This window comes from Trichosurus vulpecula, chromosome 2 (genome assembly GCF_011100635.1).
Source record: "Trichosurus vulpecula isolate mTriVul1 chromosome 2, mTriVul1.pri, whole genome shotgun sequence".
Taxonomy (NCBI): Eukaryota; Metazoa; Chordata; class Mammalia; order Diprotodontia; family Phalangeridae; genus Trichosurus; species Trichosurus vulpecula.
In genome coordinates this window covers 79,223,768-79,249,346 of record NC_050574.1, presented here as the reverse complement: position 1 = coordinate 79,249,346, position 25,579 = coordinate 79,223,768, and the positions used below count along the sequence as shown (strand labels likewise).

At 41.5% G+C, this 25,579-nt stretch overlaps 1 protein-coding gene across 1 annotated transcript in view; it reads right to left on the bottom strand.

Moving 5' to 3' along the window:
* CSMD2 (CUB and Sushi multiple domains 2) overlaps positions 1–17,724 on the bottom strand; it is an 842,922-nt gene extending 825,198 nt beyond the window's left edge. The window contains exons 1-2 of the mRNA XM_036743760.1: positions 17,651–17,724; positions 13,706–13,818 (exon numbers count right to left, since the gene is read on the bottom strand). Of these exons, the coding sequence (XP_036599655.1) occupies positions 13,706–13,818; positions 17,651–17,724 (187 nt within the window). The remainder of the gene's footprint in view (positions 1–13,705; positions 13,819–17,650) is intronic.
* Between the last annotated feature and the right edge of the window lie 7,855 nt (positions 17,725–25,579).

The window sequence follows — 25,579 nt, the reverse complement described above, 5'->3', positions numbered from 1 at the left end:
TTGGGGACCAGTAGAGAACAGACACCATAAATCTGGATTGGGTGAAAAACCTTGATACTCAGCTTCAAATGAAGAGAAGTTGCTGAATTATGGTTGCAAAAGGAGAAGCCCAGAAGTGGCAGTGAGGAGCAAGGAGTGTTCTGACTCCACTTCCAGGACCAATGTGTTGGGAGGGTGTGGTTTAGGTGAAGGTACAGACGGTGGTGGAATGCTGGTAATCTGCGATTTAACCTCCACTATACCCCTGGCTCTTGGGGTCAACAAAATATAAAGTAGTATTTTCCTATTAGTAGTCTATTTGTGGCAAATGTTCCCCAATTCCCCAAACTTTCACTATGAATGGTCCTAATTTTTTCAAGCCTATAAACTTAAATATTGGCTCCTCTTTCTCCTTCTCACTGCATTCTGTTTCTCCCATCCCTGGTTCTGTCTACTGGAGCTCTCCAGAGCAGCTGAACTGAAATTATGGAAGGTAGAAAGGTCTTCAGTAGGGAATGTAGATATTTTGCTCATCTGAAGTATAGTTTTGGGCAAGAAATACTCATTTATAGAATGCATAGCTTTGCTTTCCAACCATTAAGTGGATGGTACTAGCTGGAGGCAAAAGCAAAATTTATTTGAACATTCCACTTTGAGTGAAAAGTGTCTCGTCATTTCCATGGGACTTTGTATGTATGATTAAAACACCAGTGCCTTGTCCTGAACCAAAAACTACATCTCCAGGGATTATCCCATTTCACTGAGATGCTGTTACTACAAACGATCAAATCGCTGGTGTTCAGCCCTCAGAGTCGCTAGGAGAGGGCAGAGATGGGAGCTCGGCCATGAAGGGAAACATTCAACTTGCTGGATGGAGGTAATGAATCAAGTCTTTGTGCAAAGTCACCCAACATGAGTGATGGGAAATCTGTCCAAAGAAGAGCATGGAGAAGGCATGGGAGAAAGGCACTGAACACAAGGATGCTCCCTTGGGGATTACCTGATAGAGAGTCTATGGGCCAAGTATAAGAAAAAGGCTAATGGTGAGTATTACAGGATCTTAAATCTAGAACTGGGAAGGATGTCAGAGGGCATTTAGTACAACTTTCTTATTTTACGTATGAGGAAGCTGACGCCTATGAAAGTTAAGTGACTTGTCCAAATTCACACAAGGAAGAAGCATCAAAGGTGGATCTTATTATCCTCCCACTGAACATGTTGCATCCTCTTCAATCGTCAGTCTCAAAAAACCAAGACCCCTTAAGAGGTCATGCTGCATACATATCTTCATAATTCAAGTGTAGCTCATCTAATTTGTGAATAAGGGATTAGTCAATCAATCATAAAATTTTAGAGCAGGAAGGAATCTCAGTGATCTCTAGTCATATACTCAGTTGGGATCAAGTACTTCCACTATGATGTTCTCAGTTCAGGCCTTTAGCAGTCTCAGTCAGACTACTCCAGTAACCTCTTAATTGGTCTCCTTGCCTCCAGTGTCTCCCTTGACCAATCCATCAGTCATTTCAGTCACGTCTGACTCTTCTTGACCCCATTTGGAGTTTTCTTGGCAAAGATACTAGTTCATTTTACAGATGAGGAAACTGAGGCAAACAGGATTAAGGGACTTGTACAGGGTCAAACAGCTGGTAAGTATCTGAGGCTGGATTTGAACTCCAGTCTTCCTAATTCCAGGCCTGACTCTGTATTGATTGCACCACGTAGCTGCCCTCTGTCAAACTGACATTCTTAAGCACAGGTCTGATCATATCACTGCCCTTCACAAAAAGCTGCAGGGGTTCTGGAACAAAGTACAAACTTCTCTGTTTGGCATTTAAAGTCCTTCACAGTTTGATTCCACACAGATTTCACACGACTTTCTTAGTACTCTCTTAGTAGAAAACTACCCTACTTGCCATTCCCCATACATAACATTCTATTTCCCACCTCCATATCTTTCTCTAGAACGCACTCCATCCTCACTGTTACCTCCTTGAATACTTAGCTGTATTTAAGGCTATGATTAAGTAACACTTCTTGTAATAGGCCTTTACCCTAGGTATTAGTACTTCCTCCCAAATCAATTTGTATTTACTTTTATGTACCTTTAAATTTACTTATCTGTGTGTATGCTGGATTCTCCTAAAAGACTGGAATGTCCTTGAGGGTAGGGATGCTTTTCATTTCTGTTTTTGTATATGCAGCCTACAGCATAGTACCTGTCTCATGGTAGGTACATGAATTAAATGGAATCTTTCACTCATTCATGCAATCTCTTCTTGAAAACCTTCAGAGAAAGGATTCACTTTCTTGGGAAGCAGGCAGCCCATTGCACTTTGGGATATTTCTAATCATTAAGTTGTTTTTCCTTATTTTGTGCTAAAAACCTGGTGATGTTTTTTCATTGCTGCTGTTGATTGAAATCAGGTGCTTCAGAAGAGAAAGGAAGATCTGGGGAATGAACATTGCATTAAGGTGGTAAGAGAAGAGGATTTCAATGTCTGGGATACAGATTAAAATATAAGACTGATAGGACCTTGAGCAGTGACAGAATGTACCTATTGTGGGCTAGTCAAAATATATTTTCCTGGAGACAAAGAATCATAAAGTCTGAATATTAATGGTAATCATTGCTATCATTAAATAGCACTTCTTCAAAGGTCATTTAGTCTAACAGTCTAACCTGGACCAACACAAGGATCTTCGCTACCACATACCCGGTGGATGACCATTAATCTTTCAATTTAAGACCTTAAGTGAGAGAGAACCCATGATGTCCCAATGTAGGCAATTCTACTTTGGCCTCGCTCAAATCATTAGGATATTATACCTTTCATTCAGTCTAAATTTGGCTCTCCAGCTTTTACCTGCTATTGCTAATTCAGTCCTCTGCAGCCAAGCAGATTAAGTCTAAACTGTCTTCCATATGACAATTCTTGAAATATTTAAAGAAGCCTATCATGTTCATTTATGTCTTTTCTTCTCCAGGCCAAATATCCCTGGTTCCTTCAATTAATGACTCTAAACAAGTTAACTTTAAAGTAAAGATGGAGGTAGAAAAACTGCTCACACCAATCTGTCAAGCAAGATACCACACAGGAAGTAAAACATCAATAGAGAGGACCAATGACCCAAAAGGTACAATGTTCAAGAAGAGAGGCAGGCATGTAATCCATGGTCTCAGATACCTAGGTACAAATTCACAAAGCAAGGTAACAAACAAAGTAAACTAGAGAAACTAACCCAAGGAAATAAATTCAACTTCATAGGTATCACTGATACTTGGTAGGATGGGAGTCACGACTAAAATAGGACTAGAGGAAGGTTAAGTATGTTATTTTAAAAGAACAGAATCAAGTAAGGGGATAGGAGAATATAACTGTACATAAGGAAAATAAACAAACAAATACTAGTACGGTGAAATCCATGAAAGGCCTTTAAGTGAGGCATAAGAGAGAAAAATAGCTGACAATGTGGAAGTATGCTATGGATCACCAAACCAGAAGGAGAATTCACATGAGCAAATGGATTACAAACTTAAGATGGAGGCATGATATAGCAATGATGGGAAACTTCAACTATTTTGGCCTCTGATATTTTTTCTATGCCAAAAGTAGGAAAGGAGATTAAGACAAATGAAGGAGTTAAGTCTCTGTTAAGAGTTAAGACACTTAAAAGGTAGAGGTAGGTGATGTGACTGGTACCATTACTTTGAACTGAATTCCAATCAGCAAGAAAGGATTGGTTCCTAAAGTACAAATGATTGGGACCTGAGGAAGAAGTGATCAGATCATCTTAGAGTTTATGAAAAAAAGAAGAAATCTGGGTATAATCTAATATAAAGCCAAGAGTTTAAGAGAGTGAATGAAAAGAGTTCAGAGAAATTATAGTTAAAGTCCCATGTATTAAAATTATATAGGTGAAGCTGGCCCAAGATTACTGGGTACCTCTCAAAAATGAAATTTTGACTTCACAAATAAAACAGATTTTGACAAGGAATAAAAGGGAGAGCTATGTAAGGAGACCAATGTGGACACACAGGGAACTTGTTAATGAACTTAAAATATTTTAAATACATGTATGGAAGAAGGCAAAGGCAGATAATTAAAAATTAATACAGAGGAATATTATAATATTATAAGGTTAGGAACACTAAAAGCTCACACCTAGCTGAGGCTGCTGATAAATGCTAAAAATAATTAAAAGAATTTCTACTACATTGGAGGCAAAGGGAAATTCAAAGGAAGAATAGGACACCTGTTGGGGATATGCAGGGAATGACCATCAAAAGGAAGAACTATACAACTATTACATTGCTTCTATTTTATCTATCAAGGAGAATGGTCTTCAGACTAGGAAGGATGCCACAAAAATGGCTGATAAGGAATTAACAGCAAAGTTAAGGGAGGATATTTTAAGAGAACACCTTCAATAAGCTCACGCCACCAGGCTCAGATGAACTATTTATCACTGAAAGTACAGTGTATGTACTGAAAGAAATGGCAAGTGGACAGCTGAGCTATTGTCAGTGATCTTTGAAAATCACAGTGAACAATAGAGGTGTGACTAGAGACCAGCAATTTTTTAAAAAGAAAAAAAGGAAGGGGGTGGAGTTTTGAAACAATAGGATAGAAAGTTTCATTTTTATTCCTGGCAAAATTCTCATGTAGATAATTAAAGGGATGGTTTGTGAGCATTTAGAAATAAAAGCAATGATGACTTGGCTTCATTCAAAATGATTCCTGCCAAAGTAACCTTCTAACCTTCTTCCTTCCTTCCTTCCTTCCTTTCTTCTGACTTATAGATATGCTATAGAAATAGTATGCTTGGATTTTCATCAATTTGGCAAAGTATTGCATATTTTCAATGTAAACAATATGAAGAGACATGGGCAAACTGATACTCAAGTTGGTTCTATTTGGAGCTAGCTAAATGACAAGACCTAAGCAATGGTCAGTATAAGCACAGAGAAAGGTTTGTTTTGGAGTGCCTCAGGGATCTGTCCATGGTACTAGGTAATTCACATTTGTGATATATTTTTATCCCTCCTCCTTTTTCACGTATAGAAATTAAGGCTTAGAGATGTTCAACAATTTGCCCATGGGCACACAGCTAGCAAGTGTCAGAGGGGAGTTAGAATCCAGTTAGTACAGTATTCTTTTCACTCTGTCACACAACCTCCCCAAAATGTGTTGAGCCATATTTTGACTGAATGAATCTGAGCTGGATTAATGTTATCGATTCAAACAGAGGACATATGCTTTTCAGTTTTCCAAGAAATACTCCATGGGTTTTACAGAAATCAAACCTCAGTCTCAAGGCAGGCTGTCAATCTACCCTTCTCTTCAAAGGGGGATTCTTCCTTCAGACCCTAAACCTTTTTTTTCCTGTGAAACTAGACAGCAGTTATTCATATGGTTGTAACTCCCAAGGGATAGTTAGTTCTAGATACAACACTTCTGTTGGAGAGAGTTAGGTTCATAAGCCCAGCCTGATGGCCAGAGTCTCTCCACTCACCCATCCCCAAGGGCCCAGGATTGGCTACAGGTAGAAACACAGGCTCTTTCAAGAAAATTCTATTCTTAGTGAGTTGGAGGGAGTGAGGGGAAGAGAGAGAAAGAGAGAGAGAGAGAGAGAGAGAGAGAGAGAGAGAGAGAGAGAGACACAGACACAGACACAGACAGAGAGATGGACAGATAGAGAGAGACACAGAGAGATACAGAGAGAAATACAGAGACAGAGACAGAGACAGAGAGAGATACACAGAGAGAGAGAGAGACAGAGATAAAGACAGAGAGACACAAAGACAGACAGACAGAGACAGACAGAGACAGAGAACAGGAAAAAAGGGAAAAGGAGGAAGAAAAGGGGAAGGGAGAAAGGGGAAAGTAAGATGGGGAAAGTGAGAAAAAGAGAGAGGGGAAAATGGGGGGGGTAAGAGAGGAGAATGGAAGAAAGGAAGAATGAGGAAGGGAAAAGGAGGGGCTATGAAAGAAAGAGAGGAAATCAAAAGGAGGGCAAGAGGAGATGGAAGTGGAAATAAGGGAAAGGAGGGGACAATAAGAGTGTAGAGGAAAAAAAGAGAGAAGGGGAGAAGAGAAAGGAAAGGAGAGAATGAGAGAAGAGAGAATGAGAGGAGAATGAGAAAGAGGAAGGATGGACAGTGAGCAGAGAAGAGTCAAGTGTGAAAAAGAATCATGGGGGAAAAGGGAAGCAAAGACAGATATAGATGAAGAGGGAGGAGAAGGACAAAGATGAAAAGAGAGAGTCAGAAAGCAATCGAAAAAATGTGTCCTCTAACGTTAACTACTAATATGATACAGAGTTCATTTTCAGAGGAGCTCCTTCTGCACACTCCATTTCCATCCTCATTTCAATCAGTGGCCAAATGGATACTTGTAAAGTGGCCACACAGCACTGCTCCCACCAAGAATGATTTGCCTGTCCAGGCTACATGCTGGGGTGTGTGTGTATGTGTGTGTGTGTGTGTGTGTATGTGTGCATGTGTGTGCTGTGTGATGTTATATTCCAAGCTGTCTGCTCCAAAAGCCAATGAGGCACCAGGAATAAGAGGAGACAGAAGACCTGGGAGGTAAACTCCAGATGTATCTCCCAGGGTCCTCTCAGACCCTACTACTATAGACTCTGCACCTCCTCCCTCCCACAAGCTCCTAGACATGAAACTGCTGATGTTGTATGGGACTTTTTTTAACAATTGTTTTGCATTGGTGAAAAGAGGCTATACTGAACCATCTGTACTCTCTTACCCAATACCCTTGTAACCACTGGTACATGTTTTTGAGATTTCTTATAGGGTCAAGGCTTACTCTAGGGAAGGATAGATAGCTAACTTTGGGGTCACGGAGAAAGCTCAGACTGGGGCCAGGGCGGGAACTTAATCTGGGGCCAGCAAGAAGGCTCAATTTAGGTTCAGGATGGGATTAATTCTTGGGCTCCAGAGGGATAAAACCAGCAGCCTCATCAAGAGGGAAAAGAACCTGCGGAATTGTGCTGAAAGCTAGGCTATACTTCCTCCCTCCACCCTAGCCTAACAAACCAGATGAGTGGATAACATTTATAAAAACCTTATAGTGATTTTCTCCTGGGATCAAAGGAGAGTGCAAAACTGTGTCAGCAATAAAAGGCTTGGCCCTCAGGGTTTCTCATAACCCCCAGCCCATGGCTGAGTTACTCTGGAAGGCTCTCCCAAGAGGCCAGTAGTTATTAATCACAAGCTACACCATTGCCAGGTGAACAAGGGTGCCAGGATTTTGGCCTGGGTGCATAGTTGGGTACCTGGGCAAGTCTCACTAACCAGGAGCAGGAATTTCAGGGCTAGTCTGACATAGACAAAGCAGACAGAAGCCTGGTTGAGGGATGTCTGCCATCCATAATGGTGTAGGGGGAAAACCTCCAGATTTGAAGTCAGGGGACACAGGTTTGAGTTCTGTCATTAATTTACTATGTGTCCCAGTTTCCCTAACTGCATGAGAAGAGGTTGGATTAGTTAGATGATCCCTAAGATCCTTGTTCTTTCCTGACTGTTTTTGATTCTATGACCATTCATCCCTTTCTCTTATAAAAAAAAAAAAAACCTTCTCTCTCATTAATCTACCCCAGTACCTAAAATTCATGTCACTGAAGCTTAGTCCTTGTGCCTTCAGGTTTGGGAGGTATTTTTGTCCAGAGTTAAGATTTCCTAAGTGTAGAGATGCCCCAATGTAGAAATTCCCCTCCTCCAATGCAGGTGGGTGACTAGCTTGTATCTTAGAGTTTTCAGGAGTTGTAAAGGCACGGGCAGTAAAATAATTTGCCCCCAGTTCCCAGAGCTGGTATATGTGTCAGAGGCAGGACCTGAAACATTTTCCTGACTTCACTTTATCCACTAAGGGGCTTGTCCAGAGTTTAAATGTAGTCTTCAAACAGCCTATTGTAATAGTAGCTTTGGCCTTTTTTTAAGAATAGGATTACTGATTAGAACAAACTGAACATAGTCAAGAATTAGTGAGGTTAGTGATTGTAGCTAGGGGGTCTATATCCTTAATCTTGTTCTACAAATTCATCTTTTAAAATACCAGACTGTGAATGAACGTGATGTTGTATGCCTAGCTAATTTAATAAAGCATGCTATTCTGGATAAAAATAGGATAATGGAGAGGCAAAGCCAGTCTCCTCCTCTGGTAACCATGCCTACAAGTAAAGTACGACAGTACAATGGCAAACAAGGCCGCAGCCCTGGCACCCCTGCTCACCTGGCAGCAGCATATGCTGCCTGTAGACAAAATACTCTGGATGGAGAAAATGAGCCTTCTGGGGGATGGAAGTACAACTGTAACATTAAAAGCCATGATATTAGCAGCCCAGGCTCATTCATGAGAGTGGGGGGATTCCTGAAGGATAAGAGAAATTTATTAAATGAGATGGATGGGCCCCTTAACATTCACCTACTTTCAATCTGCAAAGTCAATGATCTCACTGGCATTCTTCACCCCTTGCTGAGATGAGGGAGCATAGAGGTGTAGTTTATAGGCAGCTGCCCCCACAATGTGATAGGAGGGCTAATGGCCAAACGAAGGCCTCCAAATGTCCCCTTTGCCAGCCTGAAATTCTACTTGGCTCCCTTTAGCCTGGAAGGCTTTTTGTTAGATAAGAGTCCCCTATTAAAATGCAAATAGAAAATAAACCACAAGCTATTTGGGAGAAGGGGGCACTGAAAAGGAGAGAGGTGCCAGAGGCACCCAAGAGAAAAATCAATGACTTCTCAGATGCCTTACTAGAACTTGACTGACACTGCCTTGGGCAAGGGTCTCCAGGGAATCGTGTTGGGGCGATCCTCCAAAAAAATGATTTTGGAGTAGTAACCCCAGGTCAGAGGACGTCCTTTGCCTCCAAAAGATTTAGTTGCCAGGATCAACCCTCCCTCTGTGCAAAGGACCCACAGGGCAGGGAACAAGCAAAAGCATGATTCTTGGGCTCTGTTCAATCTGGGCTGAAGGGCCAAGCCCTCAGGAAGCTCAGAGGAGATTTCCAAGAGGGGAAATGGCCATGGAGGAGACTGGTAACAAAAGACAGAAAAAGGAGAAGAAAATAGGAGAGGCCAGTGTGCATGCACAGTCTCCAGAAGACTTTCCTGGTAAGGGAGAAATGTCATAAGGAAGTAAACATGACTCTAGCTAAGGAAGGAAAGAGAGGAGAAGAAAGGAGTGGGGAGATGGGAGGTGGAGAGAGAAGGGAGGAGGGAAGGAGAAAGGTGGGAGGAAATAGGAGGAATCAAAGAAAGATGATCCAAAGAGGAGGAAAGAGAGAAAGAAAGAGAAAAGAAAGGAGAAGGATTAAGAAGGGCTGTTAAGAGTTGTGGGGAGTTACTGACAAACTTGGGTGTCCTGATGTCAGGAGGGATGAGAAGTCCACATTTAGGAGTGTGACCTGGTCACCTCAACCCATAGGCATGTTGTCAGTATGGAGTAAAAGCTGATTCCCAGACCAGTGACTCCCCTGTAAGCCAAGATCTATAGGGGACCAGAAACCCATTTAGAAAAACAGAAGAAAAAAAGGTTAATTTCCTGAAGAATCATATGACCCATCCCTGACATTCATCAGGACTTGGGGTGGGTAGGTGAGGATGGAAAGAATGCTGCACGCTATTGTGTGGATAAATGAGAGGCTTGTATTCCTCCTTCCTGAGAGACAGGAGCTGGGGAAGATGCAGCCCAGAGATGCATGCAGTGTTATGTGAGGTGTCCCTCACATCCCAGGGAAGGCAACATCAAACCTGACACTACTTTCCCGCTGCTGAGAGGAGCATATTTCCCACACCAAGAAAAAAACAAAGCTCTCTTCTGCTTCCAGGACCGAGCCTTGTCAAAGGCCCTGCTTTGCTGGGGTCCCCCAAGAGCAGCCTCAGAACTGGTCTCCTGCAGGGCACAGACAATAAAGGATGTGTCAGATTTTTCTTTAAAGCAACCCTACCTGGACATCATCCTACATTCTGTCTGCCTTCTCAGAGGATGCCCTGGGCCATTCTTCCCTCTCCAAGGGAAGGTGGCATGGAATCCCTCCTCACAGTTTCAGGTGGCACAGTCACTGCCAACAACTTTGGTAGGTGAGCTTTGATTCAGGGCCCTTGAGCTCTGGGGGCTTCATTTCTCTGGGTCTGGGCACTTTTGATGACCTTGGCTTGGTGGCTCTCCTCAGATGAGTCCCACAAGGCAACCCCAAGTGTAAAGGAAGCCATAGATAGTAGGATCAAATGGCTGCCATGTCCTATATCAGTCAGAGAGTAACTGGAAAACCATAACCCAGAGAAAATGGATCTAACCTGAATCTCATTGAGGACCCCGCTGCCCTGTGGCTTGGTTAATCACACCAGCAAGAGTCCCTTCTATCCCCTCTCTTTCACTGTCCCCTAGATCAACAGAATAACAATAATCTTAGCTGATATTATTTAGCATTTTAAGCTTTGCAAATCACTTGACATATTTATTTGTTCTCCTACATTTCAATTCTACACCCATTTATTTTCACCTGCCACATATCAAGAACTGTAGTGGGCACTGGAGATCCAAAGACCAAGAAAAGTGGCACAGTCTCAGCTCTCAGGATGCTTATCTTCTACATGAAAGGAAACACCTCATGCATGAACAGGTAAATATAAAATATTCACATAAACAAAACAGACATAAAGAAATTTCTAGAGAATTAATATCCAAGGAAATCAAGGGTTTGTTGTAGGAAGGCACACGTGACCTGAGCCTTTAAGGCAGTTGGTGTTCCAAGAGGTAGAGGTGAAAAGATTTTTTTTTCCATTTCTTGTTCCTAAACAGACCATGGTTATGATGGAAAGGGCCCAAGTGATGGTACGGCAAGGACAATAATTTCTTCAGGGTAAGTATTCCTTTCATGGATGCAGATCATAGCCCCTTCCTCCTGAGAATCTGTTTAGTTTGTGAATTTAAAATTTCATTCCTGAGAATTTCCTACTTGCCTTGGACCAACTTGCCCTACAGAATGTTAAGTCTTGACAGCCTACCTTCCTTTTCTCTGAGCTCTTTGAAATCAGCTTCTCAGAATCTCAAACATATGTCAGATTATACTCAGTTCTTCTGTCATAAAGTCTAAAATGACATGATTACTGAAAAGGTCACTAAAAACCCAAAGGGACCATAATTTCTAGCAACTTAGCTGACAGGCTTCAAGAGTTCCTATAGCTCAAAAATTCACCCCCCTGTGGCAATTGGGTACTGAAATTCTGTAATGTTAGCTAGACTGGTTCTTGGGTAATAGTCATGAAGGCCATGCTTAGTTCTGAACCCAAGGTCTTTCCAGATTGGTAGGGATCTGTCTGAGCTTATCAATTCAGTCACAGCCTTGGAGAGCCTGAGGATAACAAAGTCACAGATTTAGAGCTAGAAGTCAACTGGTCCAATCTCCTCTTTTCACAGATGAGGACTCATAACCAAAGAGGACAAATGATTTGGCCCCAAATCACACAAACTACAAATGGCCATTGCTATGGTGACATGAGAAGAAGGCATCATTGGGCGTGATATGACAACTCCAAAGGACTCATAATGAAAAATTCACTTTCAGAGAGAGAACTGAAGCATATTTTTTCACTTTATTTTCCTTGCCTTTTTTTTGCAATGTGGCTAATATGGAAAAATACTTTGCATGACTTCACATGTAGACTTGATACCATATTGCGTGCCTTCTCAATGAATGGGGGAGGGACTGGAAGGAGAAAGAAAATTTGGAACTTAAAATTTAAAAATGAATTTTAGAAAATAAACAAAAATATAGAAAGTAACAAAACATTCACTGGGGATAATAAATGTACAGATACATACAAATTACTTCAGAGATACAGAGAGGGCCAAAAAAATTATCAATAGCCAGAGAGTCCTAGGACTGGGCCTAAATCTTTGGGATAGTTAGGTAGCACAATGAACAGAGTGCTGGGCCTGGAGCCAGGAAAATTTGAGTTCATATCTAGGCTCAAACTTTTACTAGTTATATGACCTTGGTCAAGTCACTTCAACTGTGACTCTGAACATCTCATCACACATGGGCCTGGGGTAATCCATTTAAAGGAGGGCAAGAGACTCCTCTTACTCCATAAATATGAGCCCAGAGGACAGCCGGGGCTGCTGAGTCAGGGCCCTGGGAAGGGAGAGAACAATGCCAACCTCAGCATGTTGGGAAAAGCCATGTTCTCCCTCTTTCCCTTAAGGCTCCTCCTCAGGGTGTTTAACCCCTTCAGCCTCTTCTTATACTTCATTTTTTACAGGTACACACCACTAAGACTCACTAATAAAATCCCTAAAATGTGATGTTGCTTCTCTCATTAACCAGGAGGAACCTGGGGACATACTCCTTTGGTTCATTTCTAGGAAGAAAATGTGGTCAGTGTAGATATGACAGTGAGTTCTGGGTGATGGAGGAATGACTAGCCCAATTTAAATTTTATCCACCTGGCCCAAGGAAAATGACCAGGCACAATAGGTCAAGACTGGGAAGTGTGTATACTTTCACGTAGGGAAGGAGTATCTCAGTCAATATATTTGTTCTATATAGGATAACAGATCTGGAGTTGGAAGGGATCTTAGAGGCCTAGTCCAACTCCCTCATTTTGTGGATGAGGAAAATGAGACCCAGGGAAGTTCAGTGAGTTGCCCAAGGTTACAGAGAAAAGCATAAGAGGCAGGATTCAACCCAACGCCCTTTGACTCCTCTTTCCCTTCTTAGATGGCATTAGGAATACCAAGCCATGGCTGTGGATCATTCTGCCTGGCTCTTGGCAATCTTCCCAATGGCTTCCCAAGGGCATCTGGGGTCTTTTTGCATCTGCATAGGTATGTCCTTTTAAATCCATACTTTCCCAGTGGGATACTGTTCCCTTGACCCTAAGATTCACTGCTTCCCAAAGACAAGGCTTTTGAACAGGCAGGACTAACTATCACATTCCTACAAGCTTGCACCATTGGCCAACAATCAACTCTGACACCCACCCAGTCAGCTCCCCCAGGCCAGCAGCTTGGGGATGGATAGCCTGGGTCATTCTCAGGTGATGTCTTGAGCATCTGGGAAAAGGTAAGGATGCAAAGACTCCCAGAGTCCTACCTCAGAGATTGCCCTTAAGAACCTTCACTTTCATGCCTCATGTTCCTAAGAAAAAGGGGGAAGAAAATCATCCTAATGCCTAACATTCTTTGTTAGAATGCCTTTTTATTATGGATAGGCTAAAACCTGTGTGCTCCATTGGTATCCATGCAACAGCCAGTCGATAAACATTTATTAAGTACTTACTATGTGCCAGGCACATTGTTTGTTAAACAAAGAAAGAAAAGGTCTGCTCTCAAGGAACTCACAGTCTAATGGGAGAAAGACAACATACAAACAACTATATACAAACAAGCTACATACAGGATAAATTGCAGATAGTCAGCAAAGGGAAGGAACTAAAATTAAGGACGCCTGGAAAAGGTTTCCCATAGAAAGTTAAGAGAGCCAGAAGAACAATGGTGGCACAGATGGTGTTCAATTACTTGCATCAGCCAAGAAGACCACAGTCAGTGAAGGAAGGCTGGCTGCAGCCATTGTATTAGAGTTCCTTTGACCGAGGGGCAACCCCAGCCTCCCCATCCCCCTGCCCTGGGCACCTATCAAGCCATGGCTTACCATTACTGGGTAGGAGAGAGAGAGGCAGACTCCTGAGGGAGAAGAAACCTACCTTCATAGTTGGCATGAAAGCCTTGGGCACTGACGGCATAGTCACTCACAAGCCACAGAGAGAGGACGACACCTGTGCTGACAATGGGGGCAGGAAGCTGGAAACCTGTTAACCTGGAAGGCAGGGGAAAAGAGACAAACAGTGAAAATGAATTTTTAAGAAAATGTTTAATCCCCTTACTCTTCTAAGTCAATATTTTGTCCCTCTGATTAGTTTCACTTAAATTAATTTGATGCAATCTTATTCCCACTGGCTCCCTTCCCTCTCTCATTTCCCTCCTCTATTGCCCCCTCCCTCCACTTGTCAACCCTTTCCCTAGTTTTGGGGTTTAATTTCAATGATTGATTTCTTTTTTCCCTTGTATTTATCCATTTCCTCCCCTATTTTCCCTTCTTTTTCTCCTTTCAGGTAAGTGGTTACTTCAGAATCCAGTGCAGCACCTTCCAACTTGTTTGTTTTGAAAACGATTGTTTTATAAACACCGACTCAATCACCAAGGACCTGAATGCCTGGATGAGCACTGGTTAGAGAGGCTGGAGAGATTTCTGTGTGAGACAGGAGACTGATCTCTGAGACCCTTTGGGCTCTAAATTCCTGGAACAATGTGATATAAGTGATCCAAGCAAACTCCTTGTGGGAGCTTAGAGGCCAGAGAATAAAGTGTGGTTGAGGTCAACTGGGTTGGGTAGCAACTGGCTTTATGGATAGAATGGTGGAAGCCAGTCAGGAAGTCTTGGATTCAAGTCCCACCTTAGGCATTTCTTAGTTGTGTGACACTGGACAAGTCACTTGGTTTTGCTGGGCCTTCATCAACCTCATCTATAAAATGGAGATTATATTACCTGTAGCAGCTACCTCATAGGATTGTTCTGAGGATCAGATCTGATAACATATGTAAAGCCCTTCCAAACCTAGATGGCCACATACATATCAGGTGTTATTATTCAGTCTGAATCTGTGATCTTATCCATGTAGAGAGCTCCATGGGGAGAGAGCTCTCTCCACCAAAGCAGGAGGGGAACTTGAAAATTTAGAGAGTGACCTGGGACACTGAGAGGTAAAATGAAAAGTTTGGGTCACAAGCCAGTTATGTGTCAGAGAAGGAACTTGACTCAATGTCTTCTGGTTGACAGTCTATCTACTATGGCACTCCACAATGTGTCTGCATAAAAAATTATTATTGGTCAAAAAGGATGACATGGAAGAGGTGGGATTTGATGGGGCCTGACCACCTCAGGCTGCAGGAGCAGAGTCAACATGCACCAAGATTGGCAGGAGCAGAGTCTTCTCCCACTTCCATTTCTCTTGACTTCCCAGCCTGCCGTCTGGTTTTCTACCTTGGGATGCCTTATCTGAAGATCTCTGCTTGGTGGCCTCCCCTTTGCAGCTTAGATTCCCAGGGGAAAAGCTATGAGCTGCTACAAGAATTTCACTGGCACCCCTGCAGGCATCTCTTAGCTCAGAGTCCAACAGTGGTGCTCTCCACCCCCTAGCCACCCCACCCCCTACCCCCTCAGCATTGTCATTATTGGTCCAGGTTCCACTGCCCCTTTGGCACCCTCTGCTGGCATCTACAGAGAGTGCAGCCCTGAAGCTCCATGAACACCAGGGCTCTGCTCAAGCATTTAAGTCCCAGGACCAACTACGGAGTCTGGAAGATTGAGCATTTCTCTTAGGGAAATCTATTAAAGATGCTTCCTAGTTGTGTGACCCTGAGCAACTCACTTAAACTCTGTCTGCCTCAGTTTTCTCATTTTCAAAATGGGGATAATAATAGCAGCTATTTCACAGGCTTATTGTGAGAATCAAATAAGATAATACATGTAAAGCTATTTACAAACCTTAAAGCACTATATAAATGCTGACTTATTTATTAACAAGAACAACACAGACGATGACGATGATGATGAGGAGGACGATGACGACGATGATGATGAAGAAGACAGAACCATAAGGCTAGGGTTGGTAGGGCAGGAAGTGGAAACATAAGGAAGCTGAAAATACTTCCTCCTTCCTCAAATTTTCCTAGAGTACGTTTCCATGGCTGAATGCTGCCTCATTAATTTTGGGTTTACTGGCTAGATTTCCTTCTCAAAGACCAAGCCTTAAACCCAATCCACTCTAGAGCTCATAGATTAGATAGATAGGTCCCTGCCCTCCTAGTACAGAGTGAATGTAAGTACTAAATAGTAACTGTTTCTCTTTTGGCCAGGAACCCTGAGGGTCTTCCCCTCCCAATTTCTTAAAAATTTTTTTTTATTAAAGGGGCCATCCCTTGATTAACTTATTAAAGAGGCTATTCACTGAATGGGTGTTACCTCATTCAAAGTGAGAACCTGAAAAGTCCTGAAAGGGCTGGGGTCTCCCAATGCATCCTGGGCCATCTTCAGTTGTCCTGATGAATATTTGGCCACCGGACCCAGATGGCTATGGAGGAGAAAGTGAGGCTGGTGACATTGCACAGCCCTCCCTCACTCAAATCAAAGTCAAGTGCAAGTCATATCATCATTTCCCTGATGTCATGGTCCTCTTCAAGAATGGACAAACACAACAACACAACACTATCTGGAAATTTCCTCTAGATTAATCACATTCTATCTTGTATCCCAGTTGTTTGTCTCTATGCCCATCCCTTACATATTAGTGGGCAGGTGCAGGAAAGGTTTTTGGGAGACAAAGAAAATAAGATAGATACAATCAATATAATAGATATAATCAAGATGTATGTTCCAGATAATTTGATTGAACACCTATTAAATGCCTACTGTGTGTAGAACATTCTGCTAGGCTCTGGAGAGACAGAAACAGATGGAGAGGTAGAAGGAATGTTGCATTTGTTAGAGAGTAACCTGGGACACTGAGAGGTAAAATAAAAAGTTTGGGTCACATAGCCAGTTATGTGTCAGAGAAGGAACTTGACCTAATGTCTTCTGGTCGACAGTCTATCTACTATGGCACTCCACAATGTGTCTGCAAAAAAAAATTATTATTGGTCAAGAAGGATGACATGGAAGAGGTAGGATTTATTGTTGAAAGTAGAGTCATAGGACCTGAGTTAGAATCTTGACTTTGACACTTGGGGCTCTATGACTTTAAGCAAGTCACTTAACTTCTATTGATCTCAGTTTCGTCTTCTATAAAATGAGGAAGTTGCACTTAATGACCTTTATAATTCTAAACCTATGATATTATTCAGTAAAATATAATCCTTATCATTTGGATCTTATCTGGTAGGGAGATTCAATACACACACACACACACACACACACACACACACACACACACACACACACACACAATCCTAATCCAAAATTACACTAAAAGAACATAAGAAAAATGCAACAAACTATGTTAAATATGATGAAGGAAAAATCATTTCTTTCTTGAAAGCCACAGGCAATTCACAGGGAGGGCATAACATTTGAGTGGAGTCTTGAGGAATGATAAGATTTCAACAGATGGAAATGTGAGGAAATTAGAAGGGTTAGGGGTCATCAGAGAGGCCAGAGGTGAGTATAGGGAACCCTGTGCGGGTGAGGGACACCATCAAATCTTTGAGGAGCAAGCTAATGACCTTTAGTCAGTCAGAAGTGGGCTTCATAGAACCAGAGAATCTCAGAATTAGAAGGGACCTTAGTCCAAGCCAAGTATGCAGAAATCTACACTGTAATATCTTTGACGACTAGTCATCCAGCCTTCACTTGAAGACTTCCAATAACGAATACACCACCATCTCCCAAGACAGCCACCATTGGACAAATCTAATTGTTAGGATTTTTTTAACTTTTCATCAAGCTGAAATCTGGCTCTGAAACTTCTACTCATCACACCTAATTCTGTCTTTTAGAGGCAAGCAGAGCAAATCTATTTTCCGCATGATAGATTCAAGATATGTTATTTTTTCTCCACTGGTGGAAATGCACTGACTTATCCTCATTCTCTCACCTAGTTTCCCTTGTGGCCAAGGGAGCTTTCAAAGGACAGCTGCCTCTGGACAGGGTGCAATATCCATCTGGCATTATGGTTACTAAGTCTAGAACTGTGGACTCCTGAACATTTTTATTGATTGTACTCCCCTATACCCCTCTAAACAATAAATTAAACTCGGGAGGACCATTACAATAGCAGCATTACCAAAGAAGTTGACCACCTATGTCCCTATACTAAAATGAGAGCAGAACAAAAGGGAATGGAAGTACATTATAATAGGAAGGAATGAAGTTGGATATGAAAAGGAACTTCCAGGTGGTAAATATCATTTAACCCCCAGACAGGCAACCAAGCCAGGGCATGGAGTCTCCTCCTTTCCTATAGAGATCTTAAAGTTCCATAACAATTCATCTGTCACAACCTGCTTCGGGACAGTATGAGGGCTTGCATGACCTACCAAATGCCCTCCTACCCCTTAACATATATGACTATAGAGGTCCTTTGGAGTAGGACCAAAGCCTTGGTGCGATGCTGGATCATGCTCAGTGGTACTGCCTTGTAGTTAAGTGACTGCTAAGATGGCAGACTCCTTCCCTAGTGAAATATTGGTTTTATTACAAAAGTTGGTTCTGCGATATTTCAACTGGCATTAAAGATTCTAAGGCCCTAATTCCTTGATACCACATTGACACAAGCTGTGAATGGCTAATGTACATTGTCAGCAAACAATTACAGTTTAGAACTCACAATATATTGCGTTGCAATTACAGAGACAATTTACATAGGGATTTTCACCGAGCTCATATTTAGCAATACCCTGGCACTTTCAGTGTGCTAGAAATAAATCTAGGCAGCGTGTTCTTCCTGCCTGAGGAAGGACCTGTTCAAACACACCAGCCATTGGGAGTCTCAGCAGGAGGAAGGTGGTGCATACTGGGATCTTTCTTCACTACCTAAGAAAGTATCATTGTTAGGTAAACCTCCAGAAAAGAATTATTGGTGGAAATTGCTAAAACTGCATGCCAAGAACTACAAACACAAACTTTTAGATCTTGCCATCCTTTATCTGACACATTGAAAGAAGGAACACTCAGCTCGATAATGAATGGAGATGCTCTAGACTTGAAAATCTTATTAGAGAAATATGGCAACTTTATCTTGGGCAGGGGGTGTGAGGGCTGGAAATAGCCTTAGATTTGCTGTTAGTTATGCTTTTCTGTCAACTGTAAAACACAGAAGGAAATTGCCTTTTATAAAATTCTGATTTTCACAATATATTTTAAGTCACATTCTTCTTCATCTTTAATCAGTTTTATTTTCAGTTCCACTCTCCCTGACTGTCTTTGCTTTTCCCCTTGGCAGAGTGACCTGGGAGCTTTGGGTATTGTTTATTATTGGGTGCTGTGTGTGGGAGTTAGTTGATAGCTTGTTAATGACTAACAGCCTGTGGGTTGGCAGGTAAGATGTGGTAGGCTAAGTATATATGAAAGCAGCATTTTTCTGAAGCTGCCATGACCCAGAGGTAGTTGTTTTGGACAAAAAAATATGCAGTTTCAAGATGGAAGACAGAAGGAATTGATTTTTTTTGCTATCTAGGAGGGATGGACACCAGAGGTGCTGTTCCCATGATCTGAAGGGTATGAACTCTCTACATCAAAGATACCTTGGCAGCCTACTATAATGGGTTGAATATAATAAAATTAAATTTAATTGGGACAAATGTAAAATTCTACTTTTGGGTAAAAATAAAACCAATGGCCCAAGTATGAGATTGTCATGGCTAGACAACAGTTTGCATGAAAAAGACCTAGGAGTATTAATAGATAGTAAGCTCAATATGAATGAATAGTGTAACATAGCTATTAATAAAAGATGAGATCTTGCACTGTATTAACACAGAGATAGTGTTCAGAACAAGAGAAGTGATGAACACATTAAAATGAAACATAGACAGACCACCATCTGCATTATACTGTTCAGCTCTGGCCACAGCAATCCTGGTGAATACCATGTTCAGTTCTGAGCACTGATCAATAAATAAGCATTTATTAAGAGCCTTCTATGTGCCAGGCACTGCGCTGCTGTATTTTAGCATGCACATTGACCAAGCGGAATAAGTTCAAAGGATGTTAGCCAGGATGGTGACAGACAACCATGCCATATAAAGGCTGGCTAAAGGAACTAGGGATGTTTAACTTATAAAAGAGGAGACTGAAGTGGGGGGTGGGTAGGTAGAAGGAAGTATATGTAAGAGTTGTCTTAAAGTATTTAGTGAACTACCACATGACCTAGGAATTAGACTTATATTTTCTTATCCTTAGAGGGAAGAACTAGTAGAAATAGATGGAAGTTGCATAAAGACCAATAAAAGAAGAGAATATGTAAAGAAAAACTTCCTAATAATTAGTAGGATTAGAAAATGAAATATGCTGCCTTGAGCAATAGTGATTCCTTATCAGTGGTATCCTTCAAGCAGTGGTTGGGTGGTTATTTGTCAGTTACTGTAGAGAGGATTCCTGCTTGAACTAGATGCCCTCTGAGGACCCTTCCAACTCTGGGATTTTTGTGAGTCTGAAGAAAGGGGGAAATTGAGAAAGAAATTTTTAAAAAGAGTTCAAGGGATTGAAGAGGAATCTAAGCTTATATCAGTAACTTGGTGAAGAGAATGTGACAGTAAAGAAGAAGAAAAGGAAAACTTGACCCACAATTTTGGAACAGGCATGAGGTCTGGTCATGGATGATGAATGTAACTCCTTCAGTGCAGCACTAGCACAATCTGTCCTCCACAAAACAACACATGCATGCGCAAAGGACATGTGGGCACTACCACTACTCCCAAATACTCACTTTACTTTGTAGTTTAAAAATTATATAATAAGCTTAGTGACTGTTAACAAAAATTAATAAATAAGTGCACAGAATAAGAAGCAAAATCTTACATAAAACTCAGCAATTAACTGGGTGGAACAAAGTGAATTATCAAACAACCAACAAAACATGATTTTGTTCTGAGTTCCCTTCCAAGTCTGTCTGAGGTTCTGCTTACTACCCTCGTCCCTTCTTCCTGACTTTCTCTGTCTTGATCATGCTCTCTTCCCTTCTTATCTATCTCTTGCTTGATCTTTTCTCCCTTCTCTTATCTCTCCTTTCATTCTTTCCTCCCTTCTCTCTTACTCACTCTCTCCTTCCTTTTCCTCTTCCTCCTCCTCCTGCTCTGTCTCAGTGTCTCCCTTTTTGCTCTTTTGCCTCTCTTTCTCACCTTCTCTCTATCTCTTCCCCTTTTTCTTCTATCATTTCCCTTATTTTCCCTTTCTTCCTCTCTCCTCCTCTCTTTTCCTCTTTTTTCTTTCCTCTTCTTTTCCCTTCTTCCTTTCTCCCTTCCTTGCTCCCTCACTCACACTTTCTTCCTTTCATTTTTTTCTTTCTCTTCCTTGTTTTATATAGTTACAGTCAGTGTGTAAACGGTTCTGGTCCCACTGACTTTGCTTTGCAACCCTTTGTGTAAATCTTCCCATATTTCCTTGTAAACTTCATAGTCATTCTTTTTATGGCACCATAATATTCCATTATGTTAACATGCCAAAATGTATTCAGCCATACTCCAATTGTGGGAAATATGTTATGTCCTTTTTTTCTAACACAAATGGAGGATCAATGAATATTTCTGTACAGGGAGGCTGTTTGTTGTCCTCAGTGATGTTTTTTGGATAAATTCATAGCAAAGGAGTCGGTGGGTCCAAAGGTAAAATGTCTTCTCGGCCTCCTTTTGCATGTCACCATACTGAAGTAATTACATTTCTAGAATACTTGGGAGTTTGCAAAGCACTTACTTCACAACAGCACTGTGGGGAAAGGCATGCAAATGGTATTTTTCCCATTTTACAGATTATGAAAGTAAGAATGAGAAGAGTAAAGTGACTTGCAGCCAATTACTCAGTCAATAAGGAGCAGAAACAGGGTTCACATCTGTATTTCTGATGATGCCTGGCTTTCCTTCCATGACACTGCAGCTGCCTTGTCAAGCTCACAAGGAGGCAGAGAGCAGTCTTGTCATTGTTCCCAGATAGAAAAGGGGCTGAGTGGGGATTTCTGACATTCTATTGAAGGGTATGGAAGAAGCCTGTGTAGCGCTGACATGGCCACTCAGAAGGCATTCGTCACTCCAAGACATGATGGATGGTAATCAATCTCAGTTCTGCTTATTCACATGAAAACCAATGACAAAAGCTGGCCAAGCTTGGATGGCACCACTAGTATTTCAGGCTTTACATTCCTGAAACTTAAAGATTTGGGGGTATATGTGTTCTTTTCACTTCTCCTTCTAGTTGAAGGTCATGCCTTTGGGAGAGAAAAGAAAGACATGGATGAGGGGAGCAATGGGCTCTTGAAATTATCATAAGAAAGATTTTTTGGACTGCAGCATAGGAGGCTCAAATTGTGGGATCCAGTCCTCATACAGATGGAAAGCAGTTTTTGGGAAAAAGTCATATATGTATGTGTATGTGTCTGTGTGTACAGAAACCTGACAATCTCTTGAGGTGATTTTAAACTTAATTTTGAGGTGGGCAAGAAAAAAAATGTCCCAAGAAAATGGTAATACCAGAAGGCTGCATGGCCCTAGTAGATAGAGCACTAGCTCTAAAGTGAGAAGTTCTGGGTTCATTTCTCCAAATCTGATGCTTGCTTTTGTGATGTTGGGCAATTCATTTAAGCCTCCTATGCCTCAGTTTCCTCCAATCTAAAATGAGGAACTTGAACAAATAACTTCTGAGATCCCTGCTATGATTTGCCAATCCTACAATGAAGAATAGAATATAATCTGCTTGAGGGCAGGTTTCATTTTTCTGTTTGTATCCCCAGTGACTAGCATAGTGCTTGGCACATTTGATTTCTGTCCAGTTATTAGACTTATAATTTTGTTGGGGTTCAGTGTGACAATATCATGTAATGGCTTAGACAGGTGACCTGTTGATAAGGTATAATCCTAGAGAGTTGCCGGAGGCACTCATATGTCAAGTGAGTTAGCCCTGGCCACATAGCCAGAATGTATCAGAGGCAGGGCTCAAACCAGGTCTGCCTGACTCCAAGGCCAGCCTGGTAACCTCTATAACATCTACTTCTTGTCCTGCATAGAATAGGTACACTTAAGAAATATATGCTGAGTTGAATTATAATAACAACAAATTTAACATATAAAGAAGAAGGTGGAGGTGGTATTGTCCATGCTGTGAAAAATGGGGGATATAAAGCCCCTGGATATGCTGGACAGGAGGGAATGGGGACACTTCTTTCCTAAAAGAGATCACAGAGTGGGCATAGAGAGAAGCTCTAGTACCACTTACCTGGCCTATTGAAATAGCCTCCTAGCTCTCCATTTCTGCCCTCTTGCTTGCTCTGCTCCAATTCATCTTTCAATCTGTTGCTAGAATAACCTTTCCTATGTATAGATCTAAACATGACATGGCTCTGCTCAAAAAGCTTTCTCCTGGGAATACCTGGATACTTTCTTTAGATCCTTGAATGAACAACAGCCCCACTGTGAGTAGAGCTCAGACCATGGGTGGTAGATTTCAAGACCAAGGAGGCAGATTTTAGCCTTAATACAAGAAGTTTCTAGCAACTTGAAAGGAACTGGTCAACAATGAAATAATAAGCTTCCTTACACAGTAAGGAGCTCATTGTCACTTGAAGTGTTCAAGCCAAAGCTGTCAGGGGTGGCCAACCATCCACCAGGAGAAGGGGTTCTATTGGTGACGATTGAAGGACATGCCCTCTAAAGTCTCTTAAAACTCTTTAGAGTTTGGTCTGTTTGGGTCTACTTGCTCCTTGGGGGATACCAAGTAAACTGGCCAGTTGAGCAACCTCTTTCCACCTCGGCACTTCCACTCTGCAACTTCAATGATATTTTGGGATGTGTTAATGCTTTTTCTTCCCTATGGCAAGACAGGAAAAAATTCAGGATCTCTATTATTAACCTAGTTTCTCAGAGAGAAAGAGCTAATTAAACAGTTCCTTAGGTTATGGATTATGATATTTTATACTTCATAGCAAGTTTAACCTCCCACAGATCTTTGTAATCTACTACCTGCTTTCATCCGCACAGCCATATAGCCCACAAAAAATGGGATAGAATCTCCATTTCATAGAGGAAGAAACTGAGACCCAAAGAGGTTCAGTGACTTAACCCAGGTCACAAAAGTGCCATCATTGGCATATTTGAAGTGAAAATTCAGGATTCCCATTTCCTAGGACCCTCCAGACCATGCTGCTTTAAATATGCAAAGATGTGGGCAATTACTGGAGGTACCTGTCAGCATAGTCAGTCATCTGGGATCAAGTTTCCCCCACCCCCACCCCCAATCTCTCAGTGTTCTCTGGAGCTATTATTCCCTTGGCCTATTTATAGACTTCCTGTGTCCTCCCACCCACAGCCTCCCAAATATTGTCATAAGTACCTACTGTTTCTTGGCAGTTTTGTAGGATAAACTTGCTGGTCTCTGGGGACAGATATCAAGATTACATTCTATCTGAGTCACTCAAATTGATTTAATGATTGATTAAGTGAGTCATCCAGTCCCAAAATATATTAATTATTACATCCCTACTATATATACAGCACAGCACAGGGTACTATGGGGATTACATAAAAGCAAGGCTTCTAATTTTTTTTAGGATACAGCATATTGAATAAACTGAAATATGCAGTGAAAAGTGAAACAATAGCCTAAGAGAGTGGAAGGAACCTGTATTTGGGGCCAGGAGAGTTGAATTCTAATCTTGGCTCTCCCACTACCCGATTTCATGACCTAGTCTATGATCCAGGGCTCTAGAGCCTCTTCGTATACAAAAGACAAGAGGCTGAGGTGGTTGGACTTGATTATATTAATTCAGGTTCATGGAATTTTTATCTGGAAAGTACTATCTAGTCCAGCATCCTCATTTCCCAAAGGCATAAGTTGATTGAGACCCATTAGAGGGAAACTATTTGCCTAAGGTCATGCTAAGGTCTTTTTAACTCCAACATTCCATGATTATGTTTCTTATGCTAGGCAATATATGAGAAAATGCTGAATGAGAGGAATAGAAAATGATAATTATATGATATCAGAAGGTGGAAAAGGTGTTGGGCTGTGGTAGGGAAGGAAGGCTTTGTGGGGGAGATGGCAATTCAGTTGTCCCTTGAATGATCATAAAATATAGGTGAGAGGACATGGGGATGAGGACCAGTGCAAATGGGTAGTAATGTAAGCAAACCTATGGAGGACTAGATAGATACTGTCAGATCTGGGGAAAATGAGGAGACCACTCCAGTGGCTGGAAAGTTTGTGTAAGCAACAAAGGGGAGAAAAAGCTGAAAGAGGGTCAAAAAACTGGGGACACAAATAACTTGAATTTATTCAACACTTTAAAGTCTGCAAATCATTTTTCTATATGGCAGGTGATTTAATTATAATTTCCTATATGGTAGATGACTCAATTATAATATACTATACCTGTATGGTGATTTAATTATATATTATACCCTGTATGGCAGGTGGTTCAATTCCAATATATTATACTCTTTATGGTAAATGATTCAATTATGTATTATACCCTATATAGTAGATGATTCAATTATAATTCTCCAAATTTCACAGATGAGGAAATTGAGGTAGTTCTTAAGGCAGGATTTGAACCCTTGTCTCCCAGCTCCAACCCTACTGTTCTTTTTCAAATGATGCCCTTCCTGTGGAAGACCTTGAAGATAAAACTAAAAGATTATGATCTTTAGTCTTTGGGGGGAAATTAGTCATTGCAGATTCTTAAGTATCAATGGACAGGATCCTAGTATTGTTTTATAAAGCTCAGTTTGTGCATAGCAGATTGAATAGGAGTGTGGCAGGAGAGTACCACAACAGTAAGGAAACCACTGGAACATTGCAGGTATGAAGAAATGAGAGCAGA